Source organism: Pristiophorus japonicus, chromosome 24 (assembly GCF_044704955.1).
Source record: "Pristiophorus japonicus isolate sPriJap1 chromosome 24, sPriJap1.hap1, whole genome shotgun sequence".
Lineage (NCBI taxonomy): Eukaryota > Metazoa > Chordata > Chondrichthyes > Pristiophoridae > Pristiophorus > Pristiophorus japonicus.
The window spans coordinates 16,764,042-16,777,795 of NC_092000.1; the positions used below are offsets into that span (position 1 = coordinate 16,764,042).

The following is a 13,754-nucleotide window of genomic DNA, read 5'->3' on the forward strand; positions in this document are numbered from 1 at the left end:
CAAGGCTCAAATTGGGATAGTTTCAGAATTACTCATCACTTGCTTGGATGGGCGCAGCTGCAACAACACCCAGGTCAGAGCCGTTTACTTGGTTTGTGCCACTGGACACAATACGTACCCCTCTATCACTGGCACACAGCGGCCAGCAGCAGGCTGTAGGATCTACAAGGTGCACTCCGTCAAGTTACCTGGAAGGCAGATGCCTCCTTTGCTACCCGATCACTGAAAGACCTCCTGGGAACACCATCACCTCCAAATCACATATCATCCTGGTTTGTAGCCAGAGCGCTGTTCCTTCACTGTCACTGGGTCAAGATCCTTCAACTCCCTCACACTGTCATGAGAGGGGTAGTGTAATGTATGCTCCTGTGAGGATGCTCACAGGTTTGTAGAACTGTGCAGCGGTTTCTGTAGTGTCGCGGTTATCACGTTCACCTCACACGCGAAAAGCTCCTGGCACGAACCCAGGCAGATCCGTTGTTTCCTCGTAGGACTGCTCCTGGGCCGGCCAAAGGTGCCATCAGCCGGTCCAGTCAGTGGGCGGTCAAGGGGGTCGTCCAACCCGACTGCCTGCCTCTCTTCCGCGCTTACATCCGAGCCAGGATGTCCCTGGAGATGAAGCACGCGGTGTCCACCGGTACACTAGCGGCCTTCCGCGAGAGGTGGGCCCCGGAGGGACTGGGGTGCATCATCACCCCTGGCAACCAAATTTTAATTTGATTTTATATGTTTTAAAGTTTAATTTGTTTTTATTGCCGGTTTTAGTGTCCCCCTCCCCTTTTATAGGGGGCACTTGTAAAATTTATGTTTTAGTACCCAAAAAAAAACCCACAAAAAAAAAGGGCATTAAAGTGTTTGGAGTGTCCCCCAGATTAGGGTGCACTTGATTTAACTGTTTAGTTTTGCAACAAGAGAGTTGTAGAGCTGTGCTAGTTGCAGAGCTGTGCTGTTTAGGGAAGGCGGACAGGCGCTGGTGTGCGTGAGTACCCAGGCTACAACTACACTCCCAAAGTACTTCATTGGCTTTAAAGCGCTTTGAGATGTCCGGTGGTCGTGAAAAGTGCTATATAAATGCAAGTCTTTTCATTTTTTAAATTTAGTTTTAAGGCCCAGAATTATTTTATCTACAGCTCCTTTCAGGTTCTGTGCTGCCATTTTAGTCCCAGTCTAACTGCTGCTTCTTTGCTCGACAGTCCTGCTGGTTACTATTTTCAAACTGAATGGCACATCCTCTCAATGGGCTCAAAATTGGCCCACCCCTTTTTTCAGCGCACTCACTGGAGAGGTGCCGCTTTTCTGCATTGAAGAGTACGCCTGGGGGGGGGGGGGGGGGGGGAAGAAAAATAAATAAATAAATAAATAAATAAATAGCACCTCACTTTGGCCGCTGTCCGGCCTCTCCCAGGTCTTCGCGCAGCAGCAGTGCTGGGACGTCTGCACATACGTGTTGAAGTGTTCGTGCATGCGCAGTAGCTCCTGCCCCCTGCCTCTCAGTGTGCGTGCTAAGCGTGGGACCCGATCATCATCAACATCATCCCGGCTGCTGGTGTGTCCCGCCCCTATCCCAGGCCGAGTGGCCTACCACACAGGCCGGCCCTCTGCTTTCCCGGACTGAAGATGAAAGTAGGGTAGGACTGACTTACTTCTATTTTTTATTTGGATATTTTGAAAAATGTAAATATATTTTGTCTCTTGTGAATAGTGGTGACTATTTGTCAAGCCTATTTGCCTGGTGCTATTGTGAAAGAAGAAAATAAGTGATGGAGGAACACAGAATATCTTAAATTGAAGTAGACTTTATTTAGATAATGTGGGCTCAATTTTGGCCCAGTATAATCACTGCAAACAAATAGTTCTTTAAATTAGTTGTGAGATAGAGCAATTTAATTCAACTATCTTTTACTTTTATTTTTGTAGTTTAAGCTTCCATGAATGCTTCTGTTGTATAGTAAATTAACTTTGCGAAGTTTGTCAAATGATGTCCTGTATAGCTGTTTGATCCTATTCATATTCTTTAGTCGTTATTAAGTTCTGCTGGCCTCCGATGTACCTACCTGCTGATTTCTTACCTCTGCGCAAGGGTTTTCACAAGGGACCACATACGCTGGCCTAAGTTAGTTTGGAGTAACTATTAGCTGGCCAAAGTGGCCAAAACTGGCGTAGGTGGCTGGTAACACCCCCTTTTGAAAAAAAAAACGAAAAAAAATCCTAACTAACTCACTTACACTGGCGCAAATTGAATGTGCAAAATATGGATTTTTAAGATACTCCAGAAAAATCAAGTTGCTCCAAAAAAAAACAGAGCAACTCCTGCAATTTTGAGCCCATTCTGTCTCTCTTTTTAAAAGAGCCAAGTAATGATTTCTCACACTGAGCAAAAAGAAACTGGAGATCATTACTAATCAAGTTTAAATACTGCCCACAATGACAGGTCTCTGAATACATGTCCCTAACTGCGACGACTATAGGAAATGTGCCCTAATCTGCAATACGGTTTCACATTTAGAAAGGGTGAAGAATCTACTGCGTTTTGGCGAAGAGGAAGGCAATACATTACATACCGTTTCCTTTTGGTTTTCCTCTGGAAGCTGGCTTTTCTCCCATGATTGCTGCCAGTTCTGCTTCCAAATCAGCATCATTGTCACCATCGCTCGCGTCCATCGTCATACTTTCCGGTGAGAAGTCGACCAGTAACCCAAGCTGTGAAAACACACACTTCCTGTGAACTTAGTGATCTATAACACAGACGGACAGCATTTCCATATAAAATACAATTAAATCAGTGCTTTCACTCGGCTTATTTACTGTATTGGCATCAATAGAAACAGTGAAGAGAAAGGGGAATAAAAGATCATACATTTGAATGTGCTGTTTCTCCTGCAATCATCATCATAGGCAGTGCCTCGGAAATGAGGAAGACTTGCTTCCACTCCTGATTGAGTTCTTTGATGGCTGAACTGTCCAATACGAGAGCCACAGTCTCGGTCACAGGTGGGACAGGTAGTCGTTGAGGGAAGGGGCAGGTGGGACTGGTTTGCCGCACACTCTTTCTGCTACCTGCGCTTGATTTCTGCATGCTCTCGGCGATGAGACTCAAGGTGCTCAGCTCCCTCCCGGATTCACTTCCTCCACTTAGGGGGGACTTCGGCCAGGGGCTCCCAGGTGTCAGTGAGAATGTCGCACTTTATCAGGGAGGCTTTGAGGGTGCCCTTGTAACATTTCCACTGCCCACCTTTGGCTCGTTTGCCGTGAAGGAGCTCAGAGTGGAGCACTTGCTTTGGGAGTCTTGTGCCTGGCATGCAAACTATGTGGCCTGCCCAGTGGAGCTGATAAGAGTGTGGTCAGTGCTTTAATGCTGGGGATGTTGGCCTGGATGAGGACGCTGATGTTGGTGCGCCTGTCCTCTCAGGGGATTTGTAGGATCTTGCGGAGACACCGTTGGTGATATTTCTCCAGCGACTTGAGGTGTCTGCTGTACATGGTCCATGTCTCTGAGCCATACAGGAGAGCGGGTATTACTACAGCCCTGTAGACCATGAGCTTGGTGGCAGTCTTCAAACACTCTTTTCCTCAGGCGGCCAAAGGCTGCACTGGCACACTGGAGGTGGTGTTGGACATCGTCGTCGATACCTGCTCTTGTTGATAGGAGGCTCCCGAGATATGGGAAGTGGTCCGTGGTGTCCAGGGCCGCGCCATGGATCTTGATGACTTGGGGGGGGCAGTGCTATGCAGTGAGGACAGGCTGGTGGAGGACCTTTGTCTTACGGATTAGCGCAAGGCCCATGCTCTCGTACACCTCAGTAAATACGTCGACTATGTCCTAGAGTTCAGCCTCTGTATGTGCACCGTCTCCAGGCCAGGTCCAAGACCACTCCAAGCTCTGTCGTCGAGCTACAGTACGCAGAGGACGCCTGCGTCTCCTGCAATACTCATTATCTCAAAGTCATCCCACCACTAGCGACAAACCCGTACAAACACACAAAAAGACCAGACCCCCATCCATAACTATATACACTATTTACCTACCCCTTAACCATACAAAATAACTTGCGGCCTATTTAGGAAAATAACAACTGCTTTTATTTATATAGGGCCTTTAACATAGTAAAACATCCCAAGGCAATTCACAATAGTGTTATAATTCAAAACAAATAAATTTGACACTGAGCCACATCAGACGAAATTACGGCAGATGACCAAAAGCTTGGTCTAAGAGGTGGGTTTTAAGGAGCGTCTTAAAGGAGGAAAGAGGTGTAGAGGTTTAGGAAGGGAGTTCCAGAGCTTAGGGCCCAGGCAGCTGAATAACTCTTCGACTCCTTAGCAAGGATGAAATATCTGAAATATCCCTCACTACTTCACCTCAGTGCTACAAAGTTTAATATACTCTGTTCAGACATTATCCAAATGTTAATGTAGAAAGCTCAATAGAATGTTTTTTAATCTAAAAAAAAAACATTTTTAACTGTGCCTTGTTTTCCTGGGGCCGGTAAACCTGTTGTACAGTTTGTTGCACAGCCTTTACTGGCAGTGATAGCATCAGCTGCTTTCAATTTATTTCACGATACCAGTAGTTCGGGCACATGTCCATCAAGACCAGTGAACCCACGGTAAAGGTGGTTCAAAGAAAGAACTTGCATTTATATAGCGCCTTTCACGACATCCCAAAGTGCTTTACAGCCAATAAAGCACTTTGAGTGTAGTCACTGTTGTAATGTAGGAAACGCAGCAGCCAATTTGCACACAGCAAGCTCCCACAAACAGCAATGTGATAATGACCAGATAATCTGTTTTTTTTTTTTTAGTGATGTTGATTGAGAGATACTTATTAGCCAGGACATCGGGGAGAACACCAGTCGACTTCAAAATAGTACCATGGGATCTTTCACATCCACCTCGAGAGAGCAGACGAGGCCTCGGTTCATTCGAAAGACGGCACCTCCGACAGTGCAGCACTCCCTCAGCACTGCACTGGGAGTGTCAGCCTAGATTTTTGTGCTCATTTCTCTGGAGTGGGACTTGAACCCACAACCTTCTGACTCAGTGCTACCAACTGAGCCACTGCTGACATTAAAAGAAGATTGCCTGCATTGTCTAAGTAAATGCAAGCCAAAAGCGCTTATGTTGCTCTCCCACAACCCAGGTCTCAATGTAATCGCAGTTAACTATGGCTGTACTGCAAAATATTTTTAAAAAGACATAATTGAAAACTAGTGGGGTACCGCAAGGTTCTGTGCTGGGACCCCAGCTGTTTACATTGTACATTAATGATTTAGACGAGGGGATTAAATGTAGTATCTCCAAATTTGCAGATGACACCAAGTTGGGTGGCAGTGTGAGCTGCGAGGAGGATGCTATGAGGCTGCAGAGTGACTTGGATAGGTTAGGTGAGTGGGCAAATGCATGGCAGATGAAGTATAATGTGGATAAATGTGAGGTTATCCACTTTGGTGGTAAAAACAGAGACACAGATTATTATCTGAATGGTGACAGATTAGGAAAAGGGGAGGTGCAACGAGACCCGAGTGTCATGGTACATCAGTCATTGAAGGTTGGCATGCAGGTACAGCAGGCGGTTAAGAAAGCAAATGGCATGTTGGCCTTCATAGCAAGGGGATTTGAGTACAGGGGCAGGGAGGTGCTACTACAGTTGTACAGGGCCTTGGTGAGGCCACACCTGGAGTATTGTGTTCAGTTTTGGTCTCCTAACTTGAGGAAGGACATTCTTGCTATTGAGGGAATGCAGCGAAGGTTCACCAGACTGATTCCCGTGATGGCAGGACCGACATATCAAGAAAGACTGGATCAACTGGGCTTGTATTCACTGGAGTTCAGACGAATGAGAGGGGATCTCATAGAAATGTTTAAAATTCTGACGGGTTTAGACAGGTTAGATGCAGGAAGAATGTTCCCAATGTTGGGGAAGTCCAGAACCAGGGGTCACAGTCTAAGGATAAGGGATAAGCCATTTAGGACCGAGATGAGGAGAAACTTCTTCACCCAGAGAGTGGTGAACCTGTGGAATTCTCTACCACAGAAAGTTGTTGAGGCCAATTCACTAAATATATTCAAAAAGGAGTTAGATGTAATCCTTACTACTAGGGGGATCAAGGGGTAAGGCGAGAAAGCAGGAAGTGGGTACTGAAGTTACATGTTCAGCCATGAACTCATTAAATGGCGGTGCAGGCTCGAAGGGCTGAATGGCCTACTCCTGCACCTATTTTCTATGTTTCTATGTTACACAGCCAGCATTACACATTATTGAAATACCAATAAAACTTGATATCACCCAGATCATGCGGTATTTCACTTCAAGTTTCAGGACTCAAGCAGTGTAAAATGCTGTTAGCCTTGGCCATTACTGGCACAGACAAAGTGAATTGTTGAAACATCCTTCCAGATGAGTTTCACCTGTTAATATTATATGCATCAAAAATGGAATAAACCGCAGGGTTGGAATGATGCTGATACAGCATACATAGGCTCAAGCTCGCTGACCTACATAGGTTTCATGTTAAGCAATGCCTCAATTTCAAAGTTCTCATCTTTATTTTCAAATCCCTCCCTGGCTTCGCCCCTCCTCATCTCTAATCTCCTTCAGCCTCACAACCACCCCCAAAGATGTCTGCACTCCTCTAATTCTGCACTCTTGAGCATCCCTGATTATAATCGATCACCCATTGGCGGCCGTGCCTTCTGTTGCCTCGGTCCCAAGCTCTGGAACTCCCTCCCTAAACCTCTCCGCCTCTCTTTCCTCCTTAAACGCTCCTTAAAACCTACCTCTGTGACCAAGCTTTTGATCACCTGCGCTAATTTCTACACGTGTGGCTCGGTGTCAAATTTTTCATCTCATAATACTCCTGTGAAGTGCCTTGGGCCATTTCATTACATTGAAGGTGCTATATAAATACAAAGTTGTATAAAACAGCTCTAATGTTTTAATAGAACAGACATTTGTCATATTAATCAATGGGTTGAAGCTACATTACATTGTGAGATCACTCAGTCTTTGCATAGCTCTTGGATCATACTAGAACAGCATCAGTGTGGAGAACGGGTCATCAGATTAGTTCCACCCTACTTCCCCCATTCACTGTGGAACGTATTACTGTCAGTAATAAATAGTGTCAGTCAGTTTATCACTGCATTAACACCACAAGCTTAGTGTTGGCACGAAGCAGTTCCCACTTTGGACAGGCACTGAAACAGGTGGAATGTACACCAGGTGTCAAGATCTGAACGACCTTACAAGTGAAGCAGCGAGACTCCCTCCTCCAGAGATTCTCACCCTGTGTTGAGTTGGGCCCCACCTCTTGAACTCAGGTTGCATTTATACTAGTGTGAAGCAAAACCAATTTGCACCATTGCTCCACTGTACTGTCAATACATCACTAGTTGCTGCCAATCAAATTCAGATTTCCATCACAAGAAAAAGAGCTTGATATTGTGTAGCACCTTATCACATCCTCAGAACAGCCCAAAACTTTACAACAATATGTATTTATATAGCGCCTTTAACGCATTAAAACGTTCAAAGGCATTTCACAGGAGTGTTTGACACCAAGCCACATAAGAAGAAATTACAGCAGATGACCAAAAGCTTGGTCAAAGAGGTAGGTTTTAAAGAGCACCTTGAAGGAGGAAAGAGAGGTAGAGAGGCGGAAAAGTTTAGGGAGGGAGTTCAGGAGCTTGGGGTCCAGGCAACAGAAGGCACGGCCACCAATGGATGAGCGATTATAAAATCGGGGTTGCTCAAGAGGGCAGAATTCGCGGAGCGCCAACATCTCGGGGGGGTTGTGAGGCTGAAGGAGATTACAGAGATAGGGAGGGGCGAGGCCATGGAGGGATTTGTAAACAAGGATGAGAATTTTGAAATCGAGGTGTTGCTTAACCGGGAGCCAATTTAGGTCAGCGAGCACAGGGGGTGATGGGTGAGCGGGACTTGGTGCGAGTTAGAACACGGGCTGCCGAGTTTTGGATGACCTCAAGTGTACGTAGTTTACAATCAAAATTTAAACAATTTGTTTCCTGATAAATCATACAAGAGAATGTCAGACGGTGAAATATACTGATTATTGATAAAGCACTTATTACAATGAAATTGGTACTGCAGCCTAAATAATATTTAATTTCAACAGCACAAGCTGAATTATACTACTGGTTACGGCCACAAAAACTTATTGCTTCATTAAACTATGTCCAATGGACAGTGAAATCACATGAGATATTTGAGTCTATTTATACTCCTAGGGCATTTCTGGCCTCTGTGGAAGCTCCATAGCTGAACTGTTGAATGAATTAATCGGATAGAAGGGAATAAACCCACACAGGATTAACCCGATGCCCGACCACTTGGTGGCAGTGTTGTTACTACACTTACATTTACTGGATGAGGACAGAATCAACCTTAAGCAAATCCTTTTTAATGCTGCCTGATAAACCTCTTATGGAATACTTGTAATTCATCGTCTTGAGCTTCACCCAGCACAGTGCTAAATCAGTAACCACCAGAACTACACCCCAGTAAAGTCCTGATGGTGACCGATCCGACAGGGGCAATTTGAGGCGGTGAATTAGAAGTATGAAAAGCTCAAAGTGCTTCTCCAGACACAATCCAAGAATGGAACGATCGAAAAGGATCGAAAATTATACAAAGAAGAAACACACTTGAAACACTGACTGTTCTCTCCTGGATGATGATGTGCTGTATGCTTCCATTTGTTTTGTTCTGCTTTTGGTTCAGATTTGCTTTAAGTTTTGCATTTTGTTCAGATAGTTTTACAGGATTACATAGCGTATGCTTGCAGCACAGAAACAGGCCATTTGGCCCAACCAGTCCATGCCGGCATTTATGCTCCACTTGAGCCTCCTCCAGTCTTTCCTCATCTAACTCTATCAGCATAACCCTCTATTCCCTTCTCCCTCAAATGCTTGTCTAGTCTCCCCTTAAATGCATCTATACTGTTCGCTTTGACCACTCCCTGTGGTAGCGAGTTCCACTGTTAAAATCTATATATTTATTTACTACTGAGCCCCCAAATAACAGTGGCACAAATTGTTAAAAAATGTTTAGTTATAAAATGATCTTTATTCTATTGTCAGCTGTGACTCAGTGGGTTGCACTCTCACCTGAGTCAGAAGATTGTGGGTTCAAAGTCCCACTCCAGAGATTTGAGCGCAAAAACCTAGGTTGACACTCCAGTGCAGTACTGAAAGAATGCCTTTTGAATGAGACGTTAGTGAGGCCTTGTCTGCACTCACAGGTGGACGTAAAAGATCCCATGACACCTTTCGAAAAAGAGCAGGGGAGTTCCCTCAATCAACATCATTAAAAAACAGGTTACACTCAAAGTTTTTTTTTAAAAAGTACTTCATTAGCTGTAAAGTGCTTTGGGGTTTCCAGATGTGGTGAAAGGCATAATAGAAATGCAAGCCTTTCTTTTTATTAATAAATTCATACAGTGCTTTACACCCGAAGCTTTAGCCTGCATATCTGATTTAGATATTGACATTTGATTTGCTTTGTCATACCATATGAAAGACTTGCATCTATATAGCACATTTTGTGACCACCAGACATCTCAAAGCGCTTTACAGCCAATGAAGTGCTTTTGGAGTGTAGTCACTGCTGTAATGTGGGAAATGCGGCAACCAATTTGCGCACAGCAAACTCCCACAAACAACAATGCAGGAATGATCGGATAATGTGTTTTTCAGTGATGTCGATTGAGGGATGAATATTGGCCAGGACACCGGAGTTAACTCTGCTCCGAAACTGTGCCACGGGATCGTTTACGTCCAGCTGAGTGTTTAAATTCTCATCTGAAAGATGGAACCTCTGACAGTGCAGCACTCCACTGGGAGTGTCAGCCTAGATTTTTATGCTGAAGCCACAACCTTCTACATAACATAGGAAACAGGAGCAGGAGTAGGCTATTTGGTCCCTCGAACCTGCTCCACATTCAATATCATAGGTGATCTGATCTTGGCCTCAACTCCACTTCCCTGCCCACTCCCCATAACCCTTGACTCCCTTATTATTCAAACATCTGTCTGTCTCCACCTTAAAATACATTTAATGACTAAGCCTCCACAGTTCTCTGGGGGAGAGAATTGCCAAGATTCACGACTCTCAGAAGAAATTCCTCCTCATTTTCCGATTTAAATGGGCAACCCTTTATTCTGAAACTATGCCCCCTAGTTTTAGATCTCCCCTCCCGAGAAAAAAGACTTGCATTTATATAGCGCCTTTCATGACCACTGGATGTAGCAAGGTGCTTTACAGCCAATTAAGTACTTTTGGAGTGCATTCACTGTTGTAGTGTAGGAAATGCGGCACCAATTTGCGCACAGCAAGCTCCCACAAACAGCAACGTGATAATGACCAGATAATCTGTTTTTTTGTAATGTTGATTGAGGAATAAATATTGTCCCCAGGACACTGGGGATAACTCCCCTGCTTGTCTTCGAAATAAAACCTGGGGATCTTTTACTTCCACCCGAGAGAGCAGACGGGGCCTCGGTTTGACGTCTCATCCAAACGACTGCACTCCCTCGCTGTATTTACCCTGTCCAGCCCCCTCAGAATCTATACTCATTGGAATTCAGAAGAATGAGAGGTGATCTTATCAAAACATAAGATAATGAGGGGTCTCGATAAGCTGAATATAGAGAGGATATTTCCACTCTCAGGGGAAACTAAAACTAGGGGGCAGAGTCTCAGAATAAAGGGCCGCCCATTTAAAACTGAGATGAGGAGGAATTTCTTCTCTGAGGGTTGTAAATCTGTGGAATTCTCTGCCCCAGAGAACTGTGGAGGCTGGGTCATTGAATATATTTAAGGCGGAGATAGGCAGATTGTTGAGCGAGAAGGGAATAAAGGGTTATGGGAAGTGTGCTGGGAAGTGGAACTGAGCCCAAGATCAGATCAGCTGTGATCTTATTGAATGGCACAGCAGGCTCGAGGGGTCAAATGGCCTACTCCTGCTCCTATTTCTTATGTTCTTAATCTTATACGTTTCAATAAGATCACCACTCATTCTTCTAAACTCCAATCTGCTGTAATCTCTTGTGGCAAATGCATTTGTTGCGTCTTAGAACACTGCTGTGAAGCACCTTGGGACATTACAGGCGCTAAATAAATACAAGTTGTTGTTGTTGGGGAGGGGGTGTCGCTTATATGGCTTAGAGACGTGGACTATACACAGCAAACACCTCAAAGTGCTGGAGAAGTACAACCAGCGCTGCCTCCACAGGATCCTGCAAATCCCCTGGGAGGACAGACACACCAACATTAGCGTCCTCAACCAGGCCAACATCCCCCACATCGTAGCACTGACCACACTCAACCAGCTCCCTTGGGCGGGCCACATTGTTCGCACGCCAGACGAGAGACTCCCTAAGCAAGCGCTCTACTCGGAACTCCTACACAGTAAGCGAGCCCCAGCTGGGCAGAGGAAACGTTTCAAGGACACCCTCAAAGCTTCCTTGATTAAAATGCAACATCCCCACTGACACCTGGGAATCCCAAGAGAACCCAAAGTGGAGGAAGAGTATCCAGGAGGGTGCTGGGCACCTCGAGTTTCGTCGCCAAGAGCATGCAGAAACCAAGCGCAGACAGCGGAAGGAGCGTGCGACAAACCTGTCCCATCCACCCTTTCCTTTAACCACTGTCTGTCCCACCTGTGACAGGGACTGTAATCCTCACATTGGACTGTACAGCCACCTGAGAACTCACTTTTAGAGTGGAAGCAAGTCTTCCTCGATTTCGAGGGAATATCTATGATGATGATTTCAGCAACGTCTTGGGACGTTTCACTATTTTAAAGGCGCTATATAAATAAAAGTTGTTGTTTTCTGCTGAAGTCTCTGTAGTGGGACTTGAACCCACAACCTTCTAACTCAGAGGCAAGCTGGCTGGCACGTGAGTGTTTTCCATTATTAAATAAAGAGAAGGCAGATAAATGGACCTTGGGTCGAGAAGTGCGTGCGCACGTGGTTCCCTCCCTGAATGATTGACATTTGCTCAAACTCCCTCCCTTAATCTTTCTTTCCTGCTTTAAAACACTCCTTAAAACCTGCCTCTTTGACCGTCCCTAATTTCTTGTGTGGCAAATGTATTTGTTTCATCTTAGAACAATCCTGTGAAGTATCTTGGGACGTTTCACTACGTTAAAGGCACTATATAAATACAGATGCAATATAATGTGGATAAATGTGAGGTTGTCCACTTTGGTGGCAAAAACAGGAAGGCAGAATATTATCTGAATGGTGACAGATTAGGAAAATGGGAGGTACAATGAAACCTAGGTGTCATGGTACATCAGTCATTGAAAGTTGACAAGCAGATACAGCAGGCGGTGAAGGCGTCAAATGGCATGTTGGCCTTCATAGCTAGAGAATTTGAGTATAGGAGCAGGGAGGTCTTACTGCAGTTGTACAGGGCCTTGGTGAGACCACACCTGGAATATTGTGTTCAGTTTTGGTCTCCTAATCTGAGGAAGGACATTCATGCTCTTGAGGGCTTGTATTGACTGGAATTTAGAAGAATGAGAGGGGATCTCATAGAAACATATAAAATTCTGACATGATTGGACATGTTAGAGGCAGGAAGAATGTTCTCAATGTTGGGGAAGTCCAGAATCAGGGGTCACAGTCTAAGGATAAGGGTAAGCCATTTAGGATGAGGAGAAACGTCCTCACTCAGAGGGTGGTGAACCTGTGGAATTTTCTACCGCAGAAAGTTGTTGAGGCCAATTTGTTAGATATATTCAAAAGGGAGTTAGATGTGGCCCTTACAGCTAAAGGGAACAAGAGGTACGGAGAGAAAACAGGAATGGGGTGCTGAAGTTGCATGATCAGCCATCATCTTGAACGGTGGTGCAGGCTCGAATGGTCTACTCCTGCACCTATTTTCTATGTTTCTATGTTGTTGTTTTGTGCTGAAGTCTCTGGAGTGGGACTTGAACACACAACCATCTGACTCAGAGGCGAGAGAGTGCTACCCACTGAGCCAACAACTGGCACTTGAGTGTTTTCTAGTATTAAATAAAAGAAAAGGCAGATAAATGAACCTTGGGTCGAGAAGACAGATAAATGTATCTTGGGTCTATAGGTGTGTGTGTGCTTCCCTCAGGAAGCAGGAAAGGGGTACTGAGGGAATGATCAGCCATGATCATATTGAATGGTGGTGCAGGCTCGAAGGGCCGAATGGCCTACTCCTATTTTTCTATGTTTCTATGACTGACACTTGCCCTGGGGGAGGGTAGCTCCCACCTGTTGGCACTCTTACCTGCCTGGCTCTCGCCGCTCCCTGGCCCTTGGGCTCCGGGGTCCTTTTATTCCTGTTCATTGCGGGAGGAGGAGGGAAAGTCTCAAAGCTGACACGGAGAAAGAAATTAAAATCTTGTACTTCCTCTTAAACGGGGTGGAGATCAAAGGACATCCTGCGCAGGGCCTCAGGTGGCCGTCACACAGCGACTGAGCAAAGTCCGCCCCTCACCAACATCACTCCATGGCGACTGACGGCTGCTTTCCCCTCCGGGGAGGGGGTAATCTCCTCGGTAACTCGGGCCTTTTCTCTTCACCTCTCCGTTCCGTTCCGCTTTCTTCTTCTTCTTCTTGTATTTCCCCCCCCCGTTCCTCCTCAGCGTTAACTAACAGCCGCCGCGGCTCTTGCCCGAACCATCGAAAAGTCGCCGCACGTACCAATTGCAGAAATACCTGCTGCCCGCACTGTCGCGAAACCTCCGGCCCCC

The 13,754-nt window shown here is 45.5% G+C and overlaps 1 protein-coding gene across 4 annotated transcripts in view; it reads right to left on the reverse strand.

Moving 5' to 3' along the window:
* The window catches only part of cc2d1a (coiled-coil and C2 domain containing 1A), a 99,128-nt gene extending 85,386 nt beyond the window's left edge, over positions 1-13,742 (reverse strand). For all 4 annotated transcript variants that reach the window (XR_011588549.1, XM_070867303.1, XM_070867302.1 and 1 more), the window contains exons 1-2: positions 13,289-13,742; positions 2,562-2,700 (exon numbers count right to left, since the gene is read on the reverse strand). Coding sequence is in view for 3 of the 4 variants with exons in the window: in XM_070867302.1 (XP_070723403.1) it covers positions 2,562-2,700; positions 13,289-13,348 (199 nt within the window). In the remaining variant the exon portion in view is untranslated. The remainder of the gene's footprint in view (positions 1-2,561; positions 2,701-13,288) is intronic.
* Between the last annotated feature and the right edge of the window lie 12 nt (positions 13,743-13,754).